At 49.8% G+C, this 21,862-nt stretch overlaps 1 protein-coding gene and 1 long non-coding RNA gene across 3 annotated transcripts in view; one reads left to right on the top strand and one right to left on the bottom strand.

Annotated features, from left to right (window-relative positions):
• Positions 1–1,325: 1,325 nt before the first annotated feature.
• Positions 1,326–3,199, bottom strand: LOC132345916 (uncharacterized). The gene is made up of 3 exons (XR_009495500.1): positions 2,967–3,199; positions 2,512–2,645; positions 1,326–2,096 (listed from the first exon to the last, which is right to left on the bottom strand). It is a non-coding gene; the product is annotated as an uncharacterized lncRNA (long non-coding RNA).
• Positions 3,200–3,367: 168 nt separating this feature from the next.
• ABCG1 (ATP binding cassette subfamily G member 1) overlaps positions 3,368–21,862 on the top strand; it is a 65,657-nt gene continuing 47,162 nt past the window's right edge. Inside the window, exons 1-2 of one of the 2 annotated variants that reach the window (XM_005201999.5) lie at positions 3,368–3,509; positions 10,177–10,417. In XM_005201999.5, the coding sequence (XP_005202056.1) occupies positions 3,468–3,509; positions 10,177–10,417 (283 nt within the window). In that variant the 5' untranslated portion in view covers positions 3,368–3,467. The remainder of the gene's footprint in view (positions 3,510–10,176; positions 10,418–21,862) is intronic. The other variant, NM_001205528.3, reaches the window with a different exon arrangement.

A 21,862-nucleotide genomic window follows, 5' to 3' on the forward strand; every position in this document is an offset into this window, starting at 1 on the left:
CATTACCACTGAGCCACCAAGAAAGCCCATCTGGGCAATGGTGGGCACCAAATGGGGGAGAAGCCCCCCTGGTGGAACACTGACAGGCATGCATATTTCCACTCTGGGCACTTCATGCACACTGGGAACAACCAGCGTGGAGGATCCAGAGGGACGGGGGGTGGGAGGTATTGACTGAGTAGCTCATGAGCTTGGACACTGCTCCTGGGGCTGATGATCCATAAGTGGGTGGATATTCCTGCCCACATGGGGCTTATATTCTTGAGCAGTGTGGCAGACAGGAAACACAATCAATAGTGAATTAATTAGGTGATGCACGGATTATAAGGAGGCATAGCATCAGGGATGAGATGGTTTGGAAGGGGGTGCAACTGCAGATATATACATAGTCTCCAGGGTGGGACAACTGCAGGACTGATTCTGAAAGGCCAGGGCCAGGAGAGAGACCTGAGGCCTGAGTGGCACCAGTGTGCTTCTGGCAGGGTGTCCCTTAAACTACACAATAAGAGTTCCTCTAACTTAGGCAAAGAATTATTAATTAATATTTACAAAATATGTTAATCTCACAGAGCAAGTATAAAACATACCAAATTTAGATCCCTGGGTTGGGAAGATCCCCTGGAGGAGGGCACGGAGACCCACTCCATTATGAGGAGGGCATGGCAATCCACTCCAGTGTTCTTGCCTGGAAAATCACATGGACAGAGGAGCCTGATGGGCTAGAGTCCATGGGGTTGCAAAGACTGAGTGACTAAGCACAGCACATAGATTCATCATTAATATATGTACCCAGGTTGCTTCTCCAGGGCAAGATATTCTCAGGTCCACGCCCTGAGCCATGGACCACCAGAGACCTCCTACCTCCTGATACCATGACTCAGAGCTGTCACAGATGATAATTAACCCAAGCTTCTTTGTTCTTTCCCTTTAAAAAATCCCAAAATCAAAGAGCCGGTGGAAGTGGATCTGAGGCTTGTCTCCCCATTCCTGGCTTGGTGCCCTGCATTTAAGGCTACACTTTCCTGCCTCACATTCCAGTGTCAGCAGCTTGGCTATGCTTAATGATGGAAGAGTGGACCTGATTTGGTTTTGGTCACAGTGATGGGATGCAGGCTTGTTACTGGGAGGGCAATGTGGTGACAGCCTCCCATAGTGGAAAGCCAGCAGACAGAAAGCAAAGCCATGGACAGAGCTTGGGATCAAGGGCTGAAGCCTGAAACCAGTGCACCCTGAGTCTTCCTGTTACCTAAGACAGTGAAATACCCTGAGCCAGTTGGAGAGGGCATTCTGTCACTTACAGCCAAAGAAGTCCCAATAGCCACGTCACAGATCTGACTGACTTTATTCACCATTTGCTTATTCCCAAATTTGGCACAAGAAGGATAACATTAGTAAGGATTAGAATCGCTGGCTATGTGTCCATGAGCAGAGGAGCACACATTATTTCCCACGTGGCTGAGATGATTGTTATCCCCATGTACAGATGTGTAAGTGGAGCTCTCCATGGCCTGTAACGGAAAAGCCAGCAAGGACCCACTTTACCACTGTCTTCCCTCTCTGGCTTCATCCTCAGGCTCCACATGTCCCCCCTGGCTATTCCCAGGAGCTCGGCGAGCAGAGCCTTACACTTCCAGTACCTGACCAATCACTGGCCGAATCAGCAGGTGTAGAGCTGGGGGCAGGGGCAGTTCCAGAAGGATGTTCCAAGCACATATCCAGCAGTGAGGAGAGTGAGTCTCGGGCAGAGAATACACGCCAGGGCAGCAGGACCACACTGTCACTTGTCCTGGCTGCACAGCACGGTCCAGTGGATTCTCATGGAGAGTTCCTCCATGGTCGCGTTCTGCTATGTCTTTCGCCCCTGTTTTGTGTTCCATTTGGCCCTGGGGCAAGTGGTGGGCTTCAGGGATGCCCACAAATCCCAGGTCTCAGAGATGGGGCACCTCCATCCCTACCTTTGGGTCTCAGTTCTCATAGACAGGCTTGTGAATCTGAAACCTCTTTCCAGAACATTGGGAGTTCATTGGCCTCCTTGCTCAGCATGTTCAAGGCACCACACAGCCTGGTGGGCCCGGCAAGTAGAGAACGAGTGGCACCTAGAGATACAACACTCAGATTTCTTAACAACAGAATAAAGGTGGTGCGAGAACCATTCAAGCGAACGATGCAGACAAAAGCAGGGCCCTCTCGCCCTTGAACTCATACATTACACTGCCTTTCCCTCCATCCTTTGATTCGAGGGGCGATTTTGCCTATGGTCATGAGACCTCAGGTGTGAAGCCCCCCCTGCCTGGTGTGAAAAGCCACGCTCCCTCTCCCCATGAGAAAAGCAGGGGCTTCACCAACCCAAGGAAAAGTGGGGAGGGGTGACCCAGGTGTGCTGGAGGTGAGGAGGGATGCATTCCTACCTGTGGTCCCGACATGCAAACCACTGAATAAAAGTATTAGCTTCTGAGATTGGGAGTAAGAAATGTCTTATCACCATAGTTACCAGGAAATGGTTCCACTTACAAATAATAAGGGTCTTAGCAGAAGCCAGGCCATCTGATACTCCCGTCTGGGGCCACATGAGAGGGTGTCTGAGGTTTCTCTCCTTATGCATTTACATGAACACAGCTGTGGGCCAGGTACTGGGAACACTACATCTAAAATTAAAAAAAAAAAAAGTTTTTGGTTTTTTGTTAAGGTGGGAGTTGGGGCGCTGGGGAAGGACAGAGGCCTGGGCATCTTCACCTAGCACCCTTTTGTTACCCAGGCCTTAACTCTGCATCTGGCACCCAGCAATGTTGGGTGAATGAGTGAATGTGCTGCCTCAGTATGCAGGGGCTGGTGCCCCAGATACAGAGCTGTAACGGGGGGCGGGTATTGGAGCGGGCATCTCCTCTTCTTTAGTTCTCATGCTCCTACCTGGCAGAGAGGTGCCCAACAACGGGAAAAAAAAGAGAGAGAGAGAGAAGTTCCTTTACCCTTCCACTCTCCCTCCCAAGACGAACTCTGCCGCTCTTCCTCCCGGCACAGCACTACAGTCTGTGAGGTGGCAGTCCTGACGGGGACCCCCCGCTGACAGTTGGAGGCCCAGGGTCTCTGGCCCAGCCCCCGCGAGTTTTGGAACTGGAAGACTCGGGGTCCGGGGAGGATCCTCGGCACCTGCCGGGCCAGCCGCTCAGGCAGCCAGCGGAGCCGAGACGCGAAGAACTGGGCCACCCGCGCCCCCGCAGAAGCAAAACAAGAGCACGCGCACCTGTCGGCTCCGCCCCGCCCCCGCGCGCCGGCCAATCGCTGGTAGAGGGCGGGGCCGGAGTGGGCGAGTCGTGGGCGGGGCCGGGGCCCCAGAGCTGTAGAGCTGGAGCCCGAGCCCGCGCGGCGCGTAGCAGCCGAGCCGGTGCGAGCGCAGCCTCGTGCCCGCCGCCCGTCCCCGCCGCCCGCAGCCTTGTCCCTGCCGCCGCCGCCGCCGCCGCCCCCGGGGCATGGCCTGTCTGATGGCCACTTTCTCGGTCGGCACCGCCATGGTGAGTGAGCGCATCCTTTGCCCCCGGGGCTGGGTTCTGTTCTCCGGGAGAATAAGAAACGCACAAAGACCCGCACCCTGACACCTGCCCGTGAGCCCCGGGGGGGACGCCCGACTCACCTCTCCCCGGGCCCTGGCCACCTGACGCCTCAGGATGCTGCTTGCAGCCGAGGACGCGGGGAAGGCGGATGGCCAGGGGATGGAGGAAGGGAAGGAGGAGGTCCCATAACTGGACAGATGGCCTTGACCTCGTCCGCCTCAGGGTGTCCGGCCTGGGGACCCATAGCATACTGGGGCGGGGCGGCAGCCTGGGCCAGAGGGAAAGGGGGTCCCATCCGTCTGCCCGCGCGCGTGGCGGGAGCCTGAGGATCCGGCGCTTCTTGCGCTGCTCTCCGGAGCGCTGGCACTGTCTAGGGGAACAAAAGAGAGAGATGGTCGAGAGCCTGGGCTGCCCCTTCGCCCCCGGGGACAGCCTCTCCCAGACCTGCTCCGGATGGGGCGGCGGGCGGAGTTAGGGGGAGGCAGGTGAGGGGCTACCCTGGGTCACATTTCTCTACCCTGGGGAGAGACTGGGGTGGGGACAAAGGCGCTCATCTCACTCTTCCCAAGGGTGCCAGCTCCGTAGAGGGACCACCGAGTGCAGGCGAATTCTTTGCTAGACACTTACAGTAAATGCTGTTTCTATAGATGGTCAGGAGTCTCCTCTTACTCCTTTAAAACATAAACTCACACTAGAAAAAAGAAAAACAAACTAACTGTTGTCTCACCCATCCCAGGGCCTTTGGTTTCTATTCCCAGCACACCGGCAGTGCAGTGAGGTACTTCTGGACTGATTTCAGGTCATCTAAAGTACAGATAGAATAAAGTATTCCGTATTCCAAGCCATCTCGCCCTCCCCCTACCAACCCCCCCATGCATCCCTCTTCTGTCCTTTGTCTGTGTGTTTACTATCCTGCTAGTCACTTCCCATGAGCTGTAACCCCACCGTGCACAGCACGCACGGGTTTCTTCCCCACCCTTTGCCTTTATTTCATTTTTAGCATCCTGTATTTGAAGTCAGCAGGGCTCCGCAGGATTTGACCGACAGTTACCTCTTGCGTTGAGCGAAAGAAAAAAAAAAAAAAAAACGTAGCCGGGTTTCTGCGCATGCTCTGCTCTGACAACTGCATCCTATGATTCCAAACAGGTTACTGTAGAACATACCCACCCTCGCCAGCTCATTATATAATGATTTTGTGTAAACCGAGAGAATGAGGCCGCGGACACATTGAGGAGGTTCGCAGAGCAGGAAAGAGCCAGGGGCAGGGGGATCCACAAGCCGGGTCCCATCTCTGGAAGGACTCCGCCTTTATGACCTAGCTTCTTATATATGAGAGGGATGCCCAAATGAAAAAGGCACCCCCCTCATGACGTTTGCTTTTATCTGGTTGAATGTTTGGGTAACACTTGACTATTTTTCATTTTGCACTTGTTCATTTCTTTGGGATTCCAGAATGATGCTGGGAATGGAAAATGAAGGAGATTATTGTTGTTAGTTGTGGGTAAAGAAAGTTTCAGGTCTTGGAGGTGCCTGCTAACTAACTCCTGAAGCCCTTTCAAAGCTGCAAAAGTGGCTTATTCCTGTGGGACAATAGTGAATCAGAATGTTTTAAGGTAGAGATGTTTTTGTCAAGATTTCCTGAATGTTACCTTACGGTTTGAGGCAGCACCAGAACTTAGGTGTTTCTTTCACATGAGGCTGAGCTCACTTTTTTCAGAGAATGTTTTTTAATGTGAAAATCATTCTCCCTGAAAACCCTGTCCTTTTTTAAATTTAAAATTTCAACCCAAGTCATAAACAGAACCCTAGAGACATTCCCAGGGCCCTAAACTTTCCTCTAGGGTCCAGCCCAGGGCTGACTGCCAGGTGTGAGTCTAGAGAAGGTGCCTTGGAGGTGGGAAAATCACCCACCCGTGTTCGCTAGTCCCTGAGCTGGGCTGGGTGGGGTGGGCAGGGCTCCCAATGGGATTGGCATTTGCAGCTGTTGGAAGCCAGGTTTTGGAGACGATGAGGTTGGCACTCTGAGTGACCGTATCAGTGACACCTGGCCTTTGCTTAATTAAGGGCTTGACACTTGGGTTCTTTTCCCTTAGGCAGTGCTCTTGAGGGTGCTGGACCTAGTTTTCCTTCTTTGTGTGTGCTCAAGGTTCCAGTGTGTGTGTGTGTGGGGGGGGGTCTGCCCTCCAAATGCAGGGTCCACTCGTCTAGGTGGACACTGTAGCTGGCAGCAGGGAGAGAAGTGCCGAGAGTGCATGCCAGTACCTGGAGCCTGTGACTTCCTCTTTCCTTTCCTTCCCATGATGCTGTGAAAAGATGCTGAAAAGTTTCTATCTCCAACTAGGCTTCCTTGAGTAAAGGGAGTGAACCAGTGTCACTATGGTCCGGGGTGGGGGTGGGGGTTGCTGACTGTTAGAGACCCTCCCCAGCTAAATAGGTATCTCGATGTGCAAGGAAATCAGCGGTCAAGAAAAAATTCTTACCAACAGCAAGCAGAAACAGTCCAAATGGGTCTCCTTGGCATTCAACACCTGTGAATGTACTCGCTATTATTTACCTTTTATTATGCAGCACAAATTGTGTGGAGGGAGAGGGCAAAGACAATGCTTTGGTACGATAGGGAAGCATACAATGAAAGGGAACGAATAGGGAGGGAAGATATATTTGTTTCATTTTTAATGAGCTCCGAAGGCTAAGGACAAGCTAACTGTAACCTACATCCTCAGAGGATGTGTTTGAAGAGAGCTGGTCTATTTTGGAGTGACAGCCACTACCTCCCATCAGACAGGATTGCAGGATTTTATTAATTGGACACCCGTTGGAAAGATGACGGGTGATGGTATGCATTCCTTTGGTTGCTTTGGAAGGTGGGCTTGTACAGTTTCCCCAGTCTCTTGTGGCTTTGCCTGTGATGGACAGGGGCTAGGATGGCTTAGGGACTACTGCAATTTGCCTATAGAAAGCCAAGCAATATTCCGGCGTGGTTAGGGATGCTGCTTGTGGGAGCACCTTGCAGGAGCTGGCCCCCAGCTCAGCCTCTCCTTAGCCGTGGGGCCTCAGGCTCTGTGAAGTGGAGTGGAAAAGGGTATACCCCCTGTCGAGCTATGGAGACAGAAGGGGACTAATCTATGCAGCCTGGAGTGTAATTGGGCACATTGTCGTGCATTACTGAATGAATAGTCGCTATTGTTCATAATCGTTTACCTACCACGCAGGAGGCATAATAATTCAAAACTTTATATAGAAAGTACGGGCCTCTGGCTTCTCTCTTTCAGTTCCAAATCAGTTTACTCACCCAGCTTTGTCCCACCGGCCCGTCCATCTGTCTCCCTCCCCACTGTCCCCAGCTAGTGGAGGTCACTCACTCCCACCACCTCGCTGCCGCCAGGGCTCCGGCACCCTGCTGAGCTACTCGGCTGCTGGCTACTTCCTCCTTGACATCCCTCTGCGGCCCCGCAGAGACTTCCAGATAGAGTGCAAATCCTTAGCAAGCTTGGCAAGCCCTCCACCGTGTGGACCCGGTGAGCCTCTCTAGTCCCATCTTGTTCCAGAAGCGCTTCCCCCGACCCCACATCAGCGCTCCAGCCCCTGAATTTCCGGTCTCCAGATGCTCCGCCCTCTCCTGCTGCCCAGCCTTCGCACCTGCTGTTCCCTCGCAGGGACCGTCCTGAAGCAGCACCTCTCCCCCACCTCCCCTTGCTAAGCCCAGCTCACAATTTCCTCAGAAGCACCGTGTGTCCCACACCCCCAGGCCCGCGCTGCACTGGGTGACCCCTGCGGGTCCCAGTAGCGTCTTCCTTCTAGTCCTGGCCCCTTCGTATTGAAATTCTTTGGGGCCCAGTCTTGGCCCTGAGCGTGTCTGGCTGGCTGGCTGCTGATCCCCAGGGCTTTATCTGGGCTAAGAGTGAGGGGGGGAGGGGGAGGGAGTAGATAAGTGTAGAGGGGGAAGTCAGACCCTCCTCATACTCCAGGTTGGCATGTGCTCCAGTTAGGAGGAGGGTGGAGTAATGGCTGCTCATCTCCGTGTCGTGTGGGCTTCATCAGCACTGCGAGACCCGACGTGTCCCTGGGCTTCCTCAGGATGGTCCACGTTGGCAGGAGGGGGAAGGAGGCCACGCTCTGGGGAGGGGCTGCTGGAAACTCCCCGTCCCTAACTGAACACAAAGCGATTGGCCACCCAGACTTTAGAGCCTCAGGACGCGATGCAGACATCTCACCTTTCAAGGTGGGGGGTGAGGACAGACTTTGGGGACCAGACCTGGAGCTAACTGCCCTGACCATTGGTCTCTCCACTACCACATGCGTGCGTGCTTAGTCGCGTGGGACCTTTTGCGACAATGACTGTAGCCCGCTAGGCTCCTCTGTCCATGGGATTCTCCAGGCAAGAATACTGGAGTGGGTTGCGAAGCCCTCCTCCAGGGGATCTGCCTGACTCAGAGATAGAACCCCTTTTCCTTCCTCTCCTGCACTGCAGGAGGATTCTTTACCGCTGAGCCCCGCCGCTCCCCTCAAGCCCTTCCACCACCCCACCCCCCTACCCCCGCCCCGAAGGGGTTGCCATTTCCTTCTCCTCCACTACCCTACACCGGGCCAAAGCCAGGACTGGTGCTTCCAGGACTCCTGTGGAGTCAAACTGGGTTATAACCTCGGGAAAGAAGCTCCTGTTCCCGGAAGGGCAAGACAGGTGGCACAGGGATGGCATTTGGGGCTGCTCTGTGTGCTGGAGTTGAAGGTAAGCATCGCGCTGGTGGGTCAAAGTCAAGCTCGTGCAGAACTGGGGCAGGGTCTCTGTTGTTCCTTCAAGGGGGCGCATCACTGAAGGCGCTGGGCCAGCGCGGATGCGGAAGCCCTGCAGCGCCCTCCTGGGCGCAGGAGGGGCTCCTCCACAGCCCACGCTCTGAGCAGGCCCATTGTCAGGCTGACACAAACCCGACTGTGTGGGGGATGCACGAACCCACTCATGTTTGCGTTTGAAGCACTTCACGTGCTCGGTGCCAGCAGCAAAGCAAGATTAATTTTGTCAAGAGTTTTACTCTGCAGTTTAATTTTTATCCACAGAATGTTACAGTCAATGAACTAAGTTCTGATGCAGTTAAGCTTTCCAGAGGTGAGAGATGCCTGGGAGGTGTGTGTGTGTATGTGTCTTATTCTTAAACTGCAAACCAACATTTTCAAGTATCATAAGAACCAGAAACCGCTGTGGTCACATCTCCCCATCCCCTTACTCCTGCTTTAAAGATCTGAAACCTCCACATCCTCTGATATTGTGGGGGGCCTTAAATCCCATGATGGAAATAATGTCAGCTCATTAAGGATGCAGTCACTGTACACACAAGAGGTCATTCTAATGGGGAGAGGGCTTGTTTGGGTCACTAGAGTTGCTGGGGTTTGTAAGAATGTTTATTGATGGTCCACCCTCTGGTTTTGTTTTAGATTTTTTATTAGAAACAATAACGATCAAAAAGCCATCAACTTTAAAGAAATACCCCACAAACCTATGGAAAAATAACAGTGTGATATTATTCCTGTTTAGAACAAACAGCAGTATGTCAGGGGCTACCCAGGCGTACAGCCATCAGAAGGGCCTGAATTATCAAAGATGGTCATCCAGATCAGACTAGATCAGGAGGACTGCCTTCAACAGTATGGAGGTGTGTCACTGGAGGCCTACGCTTTTGGCATGGGGGAATGTTCTCTCTTGATTCAAGAGACAGCTAGAAAAAGCACAGCACATCATTTGTCCACCCCAGGGTTCTTCTGTGTTTTGGAGGTGCCTGAAGCATATTGATTTGCTCAGCATTGCCAAGCCTTTAGAAAGGATATTCCTTTCTCTGCATAAATACTTTTGGTTCTTGGGTCATCTGTTCAGTGGACTCCCAGTGGAAGCCTGAAAGGCCAATGGAGCTACATATTAGGTATCCTGGTGATGCAGTGGAAGAGGCACCTATTTTTATGGATGACTCATATTCTGGGATCCCTTCTGCCCCTCACTTGATCGTAGAGTTCCTTAAAATAGTCTGTGCTTCAGTTTCCTTGTCTGTATCACAGAGAAAAAAATCAAGCTTTCTAACACTTCAGAGCTATTATGAAGATACAGTGAGAGAGGAGAGTTGTAGGGTGGTTGGAAAATTTATAAGGAAAACACAAAGAACAACTCCCAGGGGTCCAAGTGATACCATTGCTCTTGAAAAATGTGTATGAGGTTACACCAGGGAGGTACTGAAGGAGATCATCATAAAGTGTTTTCATCTGTGCATTTCTTAGCAGTCTCATGCATTTTTGTTGGGTTTTTTAACAAGTGGACTGTAAGTAGATAATTTTTTAGGGTGGCTGATGTTTCGTTCTTTGAGGCAAGTGGTGTATTTATTTTGGTTTTGTGATTAGATGTTATGATTCCTAAATAAGACAGTAGATCAGTTTCATAGTTTATCTTTAGCATATTTATAGTGGTAGAAGAAGTGAAGGCTGGAGAGAGGGAACTCCTCTAGAGGAGCATCCGTCCTGTGCTGCTGAAGGCGCGGTGGAGGGTGAGGAGTGTTGATAGATGACTCTGATGGACGGTTCTGTCTTTGTGGTCCTTGTCGTGATGTAGCTTACACTCGCTCTCGACGCTTCTTTCCTGTCTCTTTAGAACGGCTCTTCAGGGATGACAGAGCCCAAGTCAGTGTGCGTCTCAGTGGACGAGGTAGTTTTCAGCAACAGGGACAGGGACACCGTGGAGAAGGAGCTGCTGAACGGACATCTGAAGAAGGAGGACAACAATCTCACAGAAGCCCAGCGCCTCTCCTCCCTGCCTCGGAGAGCGGCAGTGAACATTGAGTTCAAGGACCTCTCCTACTCTGTCTCAGAAGGCCCCTGGTGGAGGAAGAAAGGTAGGGAGCGGAACTGCTGGGAGCCTTCGGCGGTGGGAGGAGCCTTCGGCGGTGGGAGGAGCCTTCGGCGGTGGGAGGAGCCTTCGGCGGTGGGAGGAGCCTTCGGCGGTGGGAGGAGCCTTCGGCGGTGGGCGGAACCTTGAAGGAATCATCAGGTGGTTTGGAAAAATCTGGGTCTGGAAGGTGGGGGACTGTCTCTTTCCACTCCGGCTCTGCTGTGGCCAATCTGTCTGATTGCTTTATGCCTGATTTTTTTCTTATCTATGGTATGAACAGATTAGATTAGATGACTCAAGAGACATCTTGAGTGTTTTTATTTTTCTCTTTTTAATTGAAGTGTAGTTAATTTACAATGTTGTGCTGGTTTCAGGTGTAAAGAAAAGTGATTCAGTTTTATATATATATATATATATATATATGCATATTTTTATAGCTTCTTCTCCATTAAAGGTTATCGTAAGATATTGAATAGCATTCTCTATGCTATACAATAGGTCCTTGTTGTTTATCCATTTCATACATGGTGGTGTCTTATCTGTTAACCCCAAACTCCTAATTTATCCCTCCCCTTCTCCCTCTGGTAACCACAAGATTGCTTTCTGTGTCTGTGAATCACACAGTAGTTCTTAATCTCTGACATGATCACAAAGTTTGACCAACTTTCCTGTGTGCTGGCTTCCAGTCTGAACACGGAGGGTTCTCTTTATTGGATGTTGTTAACGTTAGTCTTTCTAGATGGGACTTTTTTAGTTTCAGAGAAAAATGGAAACCAGGTGTTTCCTCCCATGCTTGAAGTGTTGAAAAGTAACCACTGACCTAGGGTAACCTCTCTGGAAACCAGTTGTATATGTTTATAGATCTTGAAAGGACTGACTCAGGGGGGTGTTGGTGGGCTAGCCATAAACACAGAAGAGCTGATGGAGCGGGTGAGACTTCAGAGATCTTGGGAAACGCGCACACACAGGAGTTTGCCACTGCCCTTTTGCTTGTTGTTGGGAATCGACAACTGATGATATTTTGAGTTTTCTTCACAATGGAGATACTCCTTTGCTAGCTCTGGATTTTCAGAGTGTAGAGTTGATGCCTCCCTGGGTTGGTATTTCTTTTTCAAGCCTGACTGACTTCTTCCCATGGAATTCACTCCTCATTCACCCCAGCTCTGTGTACCCAACCCACGTCCATCTTTGGAGGCAGGGGAGGGAGGTGACTGGGAGAGGACATCTTAGATGTCACCCAGAAACGATGGTCTTTACTTTCTAATGAACCATTTAAAACAACTGGAAAATCATGAGGAATTTGGAACAAGGTGATTCAGGTACCTTCTAAATGTTTATATTGTTTAAACCTTTTAACTTAATCTAGGCTCTATTCTTCTTCCTTTAAGAAGATCCACCAAGACTCACTTTTTTTTTTTTTAACTTTTCATCTTTCTGCCCTCTCTTGCCTTCGTTTTGTTTCCTACCACTTTGACACGAATCTGTTGAGATGGTTGGTGTGGCACCCCAGAATTCCTTGGAACCATGGTTTTAGAGCCTTGATTGACAGATCCCTGGGACTTTGGAGCCAGCTTGACTGTGGGATGACTGTGTGTCTGCTACCACAACCAGAAACAGATCCCAAACAGATACTATCAACAGCTGATAGTATCTGAGTGATCTGAGACTTATATTTTCAGGGTGTGCCAGCCTGTTTCATTAACAAAGAAATTCTGTGAGAGGCTCAGGAGCCTATTTGTTTGAGCCTCTTGAAATTTCAACATAAATTTCCAGCTTTCTCCTTCTTCACTTGAACAAAGATTTTATTGAAAAAATGCACTAAGTGACTAGGAGGACATTGTGAGGTTTTGACCTGATGTGTCTCTATAGATAAATGGTGGCAAACCTGTGGGAGACACGAACAGATTTCTGTCCACGTGTTGTGTGTGGCCTTAGAAATGTGATCATGATGTTAGAAGTGCTTAGATGGGTATTTTTCAAATTTCAAATGGAGACAACTTGCAATGAAGAAATGCCAACATTTGAAAACGGAGGCAGAATGTTGGTTTGAAATCCAACCTGGCAGGTGTTCACTTGGGGCTCTGGCAGGTGAAGAATATCACTTCCTGGCCAGATGTGTGGCTTGCCCACACTATAGTCTCTACTTGTGAGAACTGGTCATGCTGATTGTCAACGGAAATGGCCTCTTAATCAGCAAGGGAGAGGCCACCAAGGTCCATGGCCAGTGGCCTACTAGGAAGCCTTGTCCAGGTGGCTTCCGGGTAGACACTTGCCCTGAAGTAACCTCTGTGTAGGCTCAGGATGAGGGCCTGGGTGGAGGAGTAGGGTGTGGGCCCCAGGGACCTGCCTGTGAGTCAGAGATGGTTAGGGCCAGAGTGGAAGACTGGCTGATGTGTCCGGGTTGCTGGTTTCTCAAGCAGCGAGGCCTGACTTCTCCATCTGGCTTCCTCCTTGGCCTCTGAAGCACCTGTGTTCACTTCCCCCAGCCCTGCCCTCCTTCCCTGCACTCCATCATTTCCTTTGTTTTTGTTGCCCTGGTGGTTTATCACTCCCACACGCCCAGAGGCTGGGGGGTACTTGTCCACCTTCTCACCAAATATAGAGGAAGCAGCATGTGCAGGACTTGCCCTGAGCCTCAGCTTCGGGGATGGCCAGAGGCTGGACAGTGGTTTCAGACTCTGTGGCCCAGCTTGGTGCCCAGGCCACGCCTGGTGCAGGGCTTCGGAGTGCCAGGGTCCCTGTGGCCACAGGGCAGCGGTGCTCTTCTTCAGGCTTAGTGCCCATGAGGCCCTCTCTGCTGCTGCTCATCCAGCTGGCCAGTATCTCCCTTTTCTCTTGATGGCAGCTTTATATTTGGCATCACCTCTGTGTGATGTGTGATGCCAGGCATCATGCCGAGTGCAACTGACTGTTGGGGCAGGAGCTTTTGTGCTTTCTTCTCTTACCATGTTCTGTTTTTCTGTCTGTATTGTTTGTTTTTTAAAATTCAACGTTATGTGCCAAGCTCACTATAAGGATCACAGCGGGGCTGAACGCAGTGCACCGAGGAGGGGAGAGGCGTTTCTGAAAGGAAAATGAGAGTGGTGGGTTGAGAGGGTGACGTGTTTCAGGACTGCCTGGTTGTATAGTGAGTGATGGACACAGGAGCCTGAAGGCTGGGGTGATCGCTCAAAGTCAGAGCCAGCACCTCCACTCGGCCTTGGATTCCTGTCCATGCTTCTTCCCCTCACACAGACACTAGTCCACTCAAGTAAACTCCAGGAAAGCCTCCCCCGACCCCCATCCCAGAGCATGGTGCTATACACTAACTCAACAAAATGCTGTAGCAAAGTCGGTCACCGGCATTAGAATAATATCACAAGCTCCTACACAGTTATTTTAAAGAAGATGGGAAAAAGAAGCTTCATAACCCTTAGTGGAAAGGATGTGAGTGACGCCATGTTTAAGAAGGCGATGTCAGCACTGGTTCTTTACAATTCTTGAGCTTGATGGTTGCCCCGCACTGACTGTGGCCTTTAAGAAAACATCTTGTATTTTCAATTGTAGTTACACTTGCACTATATGATTAATGATGTCTTTAGAGGAAAATGTGGATCGTGTAATAGATTCCTAGTAGAGAGCATAATTGTGAAAGGAACCATTCCCAGGAGAAAAGAGTGCCCCCCTGGGGAGGATCTCACTGACTTCTCATACGGTAATGACTTTACCTCAAGGAATTCACTCATGGAGCCGGAGTTGATGGGACAGATGACTTGGAACAATTTGGACTTTGGTATCATAACGTTAACTAGTCACGTGAACTATTGTGTTGAGGGAAGTAAGGGAACATCTAGTTTAATTGTCCTCACTCACCCCAGTGTGACTTAAATTTGAAAGTAGCTTTTGCTTTGTGGAAGCTAGGCACTGCATTGTTGTTGGTAACATTTAGGACTCCATATATATATATATATATATATATATACATACATAATTTTTTTTTTATTTTTTAATTGGAGTATAATTGCTTTACAATGTTGTGTTACTTTCTGCAGTACCAGGAAGTGAATCAGCTATATGTATACATATAATCCCCTCCGTCTTGTACCTCCTCCCCACCCCCACTCATCCCAGCCCTCCAGGTTGTCCCAGAGCACTGAGCTGAGCTCCCTGTGCTAGACAGCAGCTCAGCACCCCTGTTAGGAAGAGAATCCACATCATGAAAGGCTGAGGTGGAGCAGAGGCAATTCTACACACAGACAGCACTCTCTGGCTTTCAGAGCTTGTCCATGACATGGAGTAGTGGGTACTCTTGAGTCGTCTGCCTTCCAGAGAGAAGGAAGCCGTTTCCATTTATAAAATTCAAGCAACACTTTGGTTCAGGTGACTCAGAAGCCAATTCTGTCCTTTTAATACACTGAGTATAGGAGATTCGGAGACATATCCCAGGTCACAGGAGCAGGGGAGGTGGGACACAAAAGCACGGGAGCTTTGAGACTAGGACCCGACGAGACACCCAGTAAGCCCCTGGCCCCAACATGGGCACCTGACAACAGGACCACATGGCATGAATGTGCTTCACCCTTTTTACAAAACCACTAAGGGTTGCCTTGACTGTTACTTCTGATTTATTTTCCCTTTAACAGGCCTGCCTGGATGTCAGTCACCTCCGCCTTTCACAGGGACCCATAAAGAGGTTTTTTAATCTCGTGGAGAGGCTTGGCTGTCCTGTCCTCTCCTGAGGGAGGTGAGGCTGGTGTGCCTGACATGCTTTGCACAAACAGGTGACTTGATTCTTAGAAATGAAATACACCTCCCCAGATTACCTGTGGGTTGAGAACAAAAGTAATCCTAGCTGGGGCTTTAGAGAGTCTTCTTTCCTCTTCCTCAGCCCGGTTGGGGTGTCAACATGCCAACACTCTGATGGAATGGGACAGCACCTCCTACTCTGAAACCAGACCCTCTAGCCTCATCCTTGCCAAACGTCAGGATAGAGTTAAACATTCTGGGCAGCCCCACATCAGATTATCTGTATTGGTTTGCTTCTGAGCCATAAAAATGCATTTGAATGCCCTTCTCAAATTCAGGTTTGCTTTCTCTTAATTTCCACGGCTATTTCACAAGGCCTGCAATGACAGGCTGGCTAAAATGAGTAGAAGGTGCCATTAAAATCCCTTTCAGCAATTCCATTAAGGGGGAGACTGGATTCCATCCCAGCACTGGGTGATTTGATCCAACTGGCGGGGACATGGATGGGGAGGAAGGCCAGTGAAAGGAGGACTGTAGAAATCCCAGAGCAGCGAGGGGGCTCTAGGAGGTGGGCTCCTCAGGTGTGAAGGCAAGTTTATGCTCCTCTAGCATGAATGAATTACTTTTTTTAAATTAATTTTTATTGGAATATAGTTGCTTTACTATGCTGTATTAGTTTCTACTGTATAGAAGAATGAATCGGCCATACATAAATTACTTTCATCTTCTATGGAACTGTCATGCGAAGGGAAGCTTTCTTTGGGGAGCAAAGAAAAGGCTTCTGATACTCTGCCTTTGTTTTTGAGGCTGTGGCTGGTCTTATGGTGCAGTTTAGCAAACCTAGACCTAGCTTACGAGGGCTCCCTGCTTGATGCTGGGGTGTTGACATGGGGAACCCAATCACCCCAGGTCACCTTGGTGAATGGAGACAGCTGGAGCACTCCTCTGCCCCCTCCAGGGCCAGTTTCCAGGTTCTCTGTGGCTCCCTGGGTCAGGCCACTGGCTCAGGCCCTTTTGATGATGAGGTCTTCTGGAATAGTTCTGAATCTCTGCCTTATAGGCTCTGAAAGAGGCTTTGAAAAACTATAGAGGATGGGCCAACTCTCCTGACAGATGGATGTAGTGTGACCATGTAAGAGTTTGCTAGCTTACAGGCAGAACTTGAACATCCAAAGGGTCTAGGCACCCTTTCTGTAGCTCTCTTGGGGCATGCTGCATGGAAGTCAAACCATCACTAACAGGGACCTGGAATCAGGGGTGCATGATTCCTGTGGCAGGCTCAACAGCCCCCACAGACATAGCACAGGTGACCCTGCTGACGCTGGCTTTGAGGTCTTTTTTCCTTCATGCCCATGTCAGGCCACCCCAGTCACCTTCCAGTTGGCAAGACCCACTAACACACTGCCATTTTTCTAAAGAGTGTGCCTGGTCTGGAGCCATCTGGTCTCTTCAGTGTCACCTTGCAGGACTGTGCTCTGCTCAGTGGGGGGTTGGTGTCACTGTGTCACTTTTTGAGTGCATTCTTGTGACGCTCATCTTCACCTGCTGGGTAGGTACCCTCCTGCCTTCCTTTAACACCCCCAAGTATGCTCATTAAAACTTCATATGCTGGAACTAACGTCTTCTTGTATAAACCAGAACTGAATCCATCAAGGCCAAGATATAACCGAAGGTGACATTCTGCTGAACATGAAACCATTTCTTTTATGTATAAACTGGGAGAATAAAATGTTTAGTAACCACACACCTGCTTGTTTTGAGTTCAGTTCTAGAACGAACAGATTTGCTTATTTAAGGAACAAAGGCAACCACGTGGGTCAGATGAAAAACATTTGGTAAGACTGACCTGAACAAAACGAGGAGCTTTTAGGATGGAGGTACATCTTCTATAAAACCTTCGCTGATGGAGTTCCAAAACCTCTACAGAAAACTTACCTTTGAATAAAGTATCTCTAATACTGGGTGGTTTTGCCCATAATTTGCAAAAAGGCATCAGGAAGAGTTTTCAGAGTCTAGGATGGAAGCGGGTGTGCCTGCCGGGACTTGACCTGACCCACAGCCCTTAGTTTTACTTTTCGTCAGCTGTGTCTGATGTTAGTCTTCTTTGTGCTTGACCTCAAGACTGCAATTATGTCCAATGGAGTCCTATATTTAGAGCCTGAATCTTGGAGCCCAAAGGAGCCTGGGAGCTCCCTCCTCTGACCTCTCACCCATGGAGCAATCTTTCTTGCTCCATCCTGACAGCAACCAAGGCCTGGCACTTCCCAGCTTGACCAGGTCCATGTTTGCGCAACTCTCATTCTTAGAATTCCGTCTGTGGAGCTGAAATCTCAACTCGAGTAATGTTCATTTGTTGATCCAAGTTCTGCTTTTCGAAACTCTGAAAAAAATGTGCATTTATCTTGGTCTTGAAATGAGCTCACACACTGGGAGGAAAAAAGCCTATGTACAAATCAGGTGCCTTAAGCTCCAGGGCTATCTGGAAAGGAGGGAATGAAAAGCATGTGGCTGGTAGAGGAGATGAATGAGGCTGGAGCCCTGCTCTGGGAGAAGGTAGCACAGTGGCACTCCTGGGGGCAGGGCAGTGAGAAGGAGCCCCTGCCCGAATGCTGTCAGTGGTGAACTGATAAGGGTGGCGATAAACTGAAAAAGAGAACCTGAGTCATTCTGTCTGTTTCTTTTACTGTCATTAGACAAGCTGATGTGCTCAGACAAAAAGTCCCTCGCCTTGATATCTCCTCTGCCTATCTTGAAAGCGAACCTTTTAGCAGGAGTTTAATGGGATTTCTCAGTTGCTGTTTCTTCCCTCCCACTTTTGGGGGAGAAGTGTTTATTTTTTAAACAAATGCTTTTCTAAACAAATGCTGTTTGCTTTAGCATATTGTCTCTGTTAAGTGCTCACGGGGAAGCCACAGGGCATCATTGTCAGTGTGGACCTAAGGGTGGGGGTGGGGGTGGGGGAGGAAAGGAGGCTTAGAAGGAGGCAGATGTCAGATTCAGGCGTAGACCTCGAATCTTACTAACCACCAGCTCCGAGCTCCACTGAGAACCCTCCTCCCTCTGTCATTTTGCAGGTCCACAAAGATGAGCTGTTTTTCTCACCTTTCTTTGCCCATGACAAACACAACCCCAGACCCGGTGGCAGCAAAGGTGCCACAGAAAGCCTCCCCACCTCCTGGGGAAGAGACCCCCAGAGTTCCTTCATGGGCTGGGCCGGGGGCGGCTGTGTTCACCACCCTGACTAAGGACTCCGTATCCTGTGCCCTCCAGGATGGGGTTCTCGGGCCACCTGTCCTTCACCTTGACTTTCCTTCCAAGGGTGACCAGACTGGCTTGTCTCCAAGGAGCAAATTCATTGGGGCCAATCCCAACCCCCACAACCCCTTCTCCCTATTCCACACTTCTGCCCAGGGCGGCTCTGGGGAAAGCGAGGCCCTGGCCGGCCCACCAACAGGGCTCTTTCCCGGCTTTTAAAATGGAGTAAAAACCCTTGTCTTTTCCACCGGGGCGGATGCTGACTCTGCAGGCCTGGGGCCCTGGGTGACGTTTGCACTGTCCCTGCCAAGTGGCGGGGACACACCAGCTTTCAGTCGTAGATACGGTTGAGGGTCCGGCGGAGGCTGCCTGGTGGTTTTCGTGCACGTCGGGAACCCTATATTCTGAATGGTTGGAAGAGAAGGGCACTGGCCGGCCTCTCAAGCGCACGCGCGCGTAGGTGCGGGTGGGCAGGGGCGCTCCGCTGCGCATGCGCAAAGGCCACCTGCCGCCGCCGCCGCCCGCGCAGGGGTTACTACCGGTCAACGCTCGCGGGTAACCTCGGCGGCGGCGCCGTGCTTGGCTGCCCGCCGGGCGCTGTAGCTAAGCGGTAGCTGTTGCTAAGCGCGAACAGAGGATGCCAAGCTGCTAGGTCCGGATGCTGCGGCCTCTCTGAGCGGACCGGGCCGCCCTCCCCAGACCCTACCCTGTGCACATCGGATGCCGAGCCTGAGTGCCACACGGCTCCAGACCAAATCCGACAAACACCTGGGCCCAGAAAATGAGAGAACCTTTCCATAGCCTAATTTTACCCTGGAGACGTCACTAACATGCATCTGATGAATGGGGTTCCTTTTTACCCATGATTATTACTTTGATGTCTATTTAAGCATAATTGGGAGACTTCACTGGGATAGAAATAGCACATAGATATTTAGAAAGACCATCTTGAGGGAAACTGGCTGGCTTTCTTGTGTAGTGTCTTCCTCCTCGAAGCTTTCCTCAGAATGGGGAAGCTTCATGCGTTTTCCGGACTTCTGTTGAAAGTGGAAGGTAGGGCCATGAGGCCAGGTGCGCGTGTTCCTGTGAGACACCCACATCCGAATCCTTGTGAATCATTCTTGTTTTGCTTTGTTTTAGATTCACCCTGTAGGTGAGACAGTGAGAAGCAGGGCCTCCTGCTTTGGGCCGGGCAGACTGAGCAGTCAGCATTTTAAAATGAGCAGGGTGGTTCTTGGAATCCTGGGGTTCTGCTTAGGAATCCGAGGGGCAGATCGAGTAAGGGGGCTGGAATCCAGAGTGTCAGCTGCCAGGCTGCTGCTCCCCACTCCCTGGTGACTCACTTCCACCCTGGGTGGGTTTGTGAGGAGAAACAGCAGCTGAACTTTATGTGTGCTTCCTGGAGCATACACGTGTACATTGTGTATGAATCCATTCATGTGATCATAAATATAAACATGATCTACAAGTTGGGCTCCATTCCAGAGCCTTGAAGGCCAGAGATGCCTTGGTAGAAGCAGAGGTGCCATGCTTTGCCCCTCCCTGAGGACCAGGGTCTTCCCTGGACACCTGGCCAGTTTGGTTCCTCTGTGCTGAATTTAGGTGAGTTATGAAACATTCAGGGCTTCCTGGGTGGTGATAGTGGTAAAGAATCCCGCTTCAAATGCAGGAGACTAAAGAGATATGGGTTTGATTCCTAGGTTGGGAAGACCTCCTAGAGAAGGGCTTGGCAACTTGCTCCAGTATTCTTGGCTGGAAAATTCCATGGACAGAAGAGCCTGGCAGCTGTAGTCCATGGGTCTGCAAAAAGACTGGGCACACACACACACACACACACGAAACATTCAGCACCATCATTTGTATGGTTCTTCACCAAACACAAGGAAATGGGGAGTTAATAACTGTTCTCATAGCCTTGGGTTTTACTTGGTTGGTTGTTTGATTTTGTGACCGTAGAGTTGACGTTTTTGTAAACCTACCTAGAGAGTGTAATTCTCAAGCACCAGGACTTGCTGACCTGAAGGTGGGATACAGGAATCATAAATGGTGGTGGGTAGTTGTTATGCAATAAATTCTCTCTTATGGTTTCCTAAGTGCTGTTGGTGAGGTGTGTGGAAAACCTTTGGGAAAAGAAGGAAGTGCACATTTATGATAGCTGAGTTGTTCCCTCATTATAAACAATAATAGAGCTTATTGCCAACACAAGAACAGATTATGTCCAAAAGCTGGTTGAAAAGTGGAAAGCCCTTATATTTAGTTTCACATTTCACTGGAGTCCCCATTAAGACCTGCAAAGAAGCTTGCGGGTTTCCTATTTCTAAAGACCTGCATATTGGCCTGTCCAGAAAATGGTTCTGTCCTAAATGGTATGAGAGGGCAGGCTGTCTAGTCATGGGCTTCTGCTCTGACTGGCAGCCACAGGGGCATTGGTGGTGAGCCCAGTCTCTGTGTGGCCATGCATGACCAGCGCATAAACGCTGTTCTTGGGTTTGCAGATATTTAACATGAAATCCCATTGGCTGTAGTTTTGTGGAAAAGGCATTTTCCTTCCTTTAGAGTAATTTTGAGTTAATGTGTAATAAGGAAGTTAAGGTGAACTGAATTATTATTTATTACATAGGGCTTTAGTTCAGTTCAGTTGTTCATTCATGTCTGACTCTTTGCAACCCCATGGACTGAAACACGCCAGGCTATCACCAATTCCTGGAGCTTGCTCAAACTCATGTCCATCAAGTTAGTGATGCATTCCAACCATCTCATCTTCTGTCGTCCCCTTCTCCTCCTGCCTTCAGTCTTTCCCAGCATCAGGATCTTTTCCAATGAGTCAGTTCTTTGAGTCAAGTGGCCAATGTATTGGAGCTTCAACTTCAGCATCAGTCCTTCCAATGAATATTCAGGACTGATTTCCTTTAGGATTGATTGGTCTGATCACCTTGTAGTCCAAGGGACTCCCAAGAGTCTTCTCCAACATCACAGTTGAAAAGCATCAATTCTTTGGCGCTCAGCTTTCTTTATGGTCCAATTCTCACATTCATACATGACTACTGAAAAAACCATAGCTTTGACAATATGGACCTTTGTTGGCAAAGTAATGTCTCTGCTTTTTAATATGCTGTCTAGGTTGGTCATAGCTTTTCTTCCAAGGAGCAAGCGTCTTTTAATTTCATGGCTGCAGTCAACATCTGCAGTGATTTTGGATCCCAAGAAAATAAAGTCTGTCACTATTTCCATTGTTTCCCCATCTATTTGCCATGAAGTGATGGGACTAGATGCCGTGATTTTAGTTTTTTGAATGTTGAATTTTAAGCCGTTGTTTTTACTCTTTCACTTTCATCAGGAGGCTGTTTAGTTCCTTTTCGCTTTCTGCCATAAGGGTGTTGTCATCTGCATACCGAGGTTATTGATGTTTCTGCTGGCAGTGTTGATTCCAGCTTGTGCTTAATCCAGCCTGGCATTTTGCATGATATTC

The sequence above is a fragment of the Bos taurus genome, chromosome 1 (assembly GCF_002263795.3).
Source record: "Bos taurus isolate L1 Dominette 01449 registration number 42190680 breed Hereford chromosome 1, ARS-UCD2.0, whole genome shotgun sequence".
Lineage (NCBI taxonomy): Eukaryota > Metazoa > Chordata > Mammalia > Artiodactyla > Bovidae > Bos > Bos taurus.